The following is a 2,587-nucleotide window of genomic DNA, read 5'->3' as shown; positions in this document are numbered from 1 at the left end:
TGAATTTTTGTATTTATCTCTCATTCTTTATTTCTCTTTATCTTTTAGTTTATTTCTATTTTATTTTCTCTCTCCAGAAAATGTTTTCTTAAAGATTTTATAACTTGAGCAAGTCGCCCATCATTGGGCTGACTTTGTCTAATTTTAAATTTATTTATTTTGGTGGTTTAATAGGTAACTAAATTCTTAATAATATTTATTTTAAAAATTTACCCTTACATTGACTGTCTGTTTATTTCTTTTTAGTTTAGCTGTTAGTTGTTCAATTTCTGGAAATATATTAATTCCAATAGCTCAAAAACTTTGGCTGCTTTTGCTCTGCTAGGGTTTCTTCCCGCCGCCCCTTCCCGGTTTTGAGCTCTCTTCTTCACCCCTTCCTCCGGCGGTTGCCGGAGGACTTCCTTCTTCTTTTTCTTCATGGAGCCTCCTTCTTTGTCGGATTTCCCTCCCCTGGCTGGACATGCAGGGGCTTCTTCCTCTTCTGCTCCTGCGCGGGTTTGGAAGCATATCGTGGTGGACTCTGTCCCCATCTCTAAAGATTTACCTCTATCTTTTCTTCCTCTAGAACCAGAGATTATCCCTTTTGCTGGTGAGCGTCTTGTTAAAGGTGCAGAGAACTGGAATCTCTGTCTCGTTGGTTACTCTATAGGAAGGCGTCCCTATTATGAAGCTCTGCTTGGAGCAATCAAAAAAACTTGGTCTTTGAAAGGTTCCATGCAACTCCTTTCTCTGTCTGATGGTTTCTTTCTTCTTCGTTTTTCCACTTCGGAAGACTATGAGATGGCTTGGTCGAAGGGTGTTTGGTTCTTCTTAGGTCGTCCCTTTCTCCTTCAAAAATGGTCACCTAAATTTCGTCCCAAACGTGAAAACTTCACATCTATTCCTATCTGGGTCAAGATCCTGGATCTGCCTTTGGTCTGTTGGAACTCCGAAGGAATTTCACGTATAGCTAGCAAAATAGGGATTCCGTTAGCAGTCGATGCTCTTACTGCTCAAAAAACTCGTCTCACCTTTGCAAGAGTTTGTATACAAGTTGATGCTTCTGCTACTTTTCCTGAGGAAATTCCTATCTCTATTGAGGAAGATGTTTTTAGCCTAAAAATACAATATGAATGGAAACCCACCATTTGTGAGCACTGTAAATCTTTGGTGCATCCCTCCTCGGCTTGCCCCACGAAACCGACAGAACAGCCCAAAAATATTCCCTCTAATGCTCTTCCGCCTCCTTCTTTTCGTGGGAGAAGTAAGAGTAGAAGACCACAAGGTAGGAATGTGTCCTCATCTTCGACTATTCCTCCTTCTATCATCCCGCCTTCCATCATTCTATCGGAAAACTTTACTGCTGTTGCTCAGCCTAGTAAAGAAGCTGTTGAGCCTCCTAAGGCTCAGTCTAATTCGGTGGTTCATACTTCTTCGAATCCTGTTATTGATACTCCAATCTCCATTACACTACCCCCTCCTGGTTCTGATATTCCTCTAGCAGAACCCCAGCTTCCGCACATACCCAACCTTAACTCCCCACAGGAAGAAACTTCTTCCTCAACATCACCCCAACTACAGAGCAACAAAAACCCCGTCACAAAAATTCATTCCCCCAACAAATTTGATGCCTTGAAATCTTTGGTGGAGGATAATGAGAATTGCACTGAGGATGCTTCTCTGGATACTGACGCCTCGACCAGGGCAAAAGAAAAGGATAAAGCCATTTTGCAATCGGGTAAGCAAAGCAAGAATGTGAAAGGGAAGCAAGCCAAAAAGGGCTCTTCAACCAACAGGTAACTATGTCTGTGCCTTCTATTGCTAGCTGGAACATTCGGGGTTTCAACAGCCCAGACAAGGTTTACTCTTGTAAACGACTTATTTCTGCTTTCCAACTGGACCTTTTATGTATTTTGGAGACTCGAATTCTTCTGCCTTCTCTTCTCAATCCCTTCTTCTGTGATTCTCATGTCCTCTTCCCTGCTGAAGGATCTTGCCACAACTTTAACCTTGCTACTCCTGGTCGAATCTGGATCAAATGGAACGCTTCTAAAATCAACTTTACCCCCACTAGCATCACTCCCCAATCCATTTCGGGTTTAGTTGAAGGTTCCAATTTCACGTCTTTTTTGTTAACTGCTGTTTATGCTGATAATGAGAGAGATAGCAGGATCTTACTCTGGGATTCTATCAGGAATCTTGTTATTCCTCCCACTCAGCCCTGGATTCTTCTTGGTGATTGGAACTGTTGCAGGTTTGCCACTGATAAAATGGGGGGGTCTTCTTTAACTCACAATAACTTGGGGGAATTAAACTCTCTCATTTTTGATACCAATCTGGAAGAAATGAATTCTGTGGGGAATAATTATACTTGGTTCAATCAGCGTATTAGTAATCCAATTCATATTAAATTGGATAGAGTTTTTGTGAATGGTGATTGGATTACTTCTTTTCCTTCTTCTTATTACTCTGTGCAAGCCCCGTCTTGCTCTGACCATTGTCCTCTTGTAATTCATTCCCCTAAGATTTCTACTGCTCATCATAGGTTCCTTTTTAAAAATTATTGGACTAATATTGATGCTTACTGGTTCATTCTTCTTGATGTCTT

General features: G+C 41.3%; 1 protein-coding gene across 1 annotated transcript; it reads left to right on the top strand.

The window, feature by feature from the left end:
* The first annotated feature begins 417 nt into the window (after positions 1-417).
* LOC110101805 lies at positions 418-1,779 on the top strand. The gene has a single exon (XM_020829868.1). The coding sequence runs from the start codon at positions 418-420 to the stop codon at positions 1,777-1,779; it is 1,362 nt and encodes a 453-aa protein (XP_020685527.1).
* The last annotated feature ends 808 nt before the right edge of the window (positions 1,780-2,587 follow it).

Source organism: Dendrobium catenatum, unplaced genomic scaffold, assembly GCF_001605985.2.
Source record: "Dendrobium catenatum unplaced genomic scaffold, ASM160598v2 original_scaffold_157543, whole genome shotgun sequence".
Taxonomy (NCBI): Eukaryota; Viridiplantae; Streptophyta; class Magnoliopsida; order Asparagales; family Orchidaceae; genus Dendrobium; species Dendrobium catenatum.
This window is presented reverse-complemented; position numbering and strand designations above follow the sequence as displayed.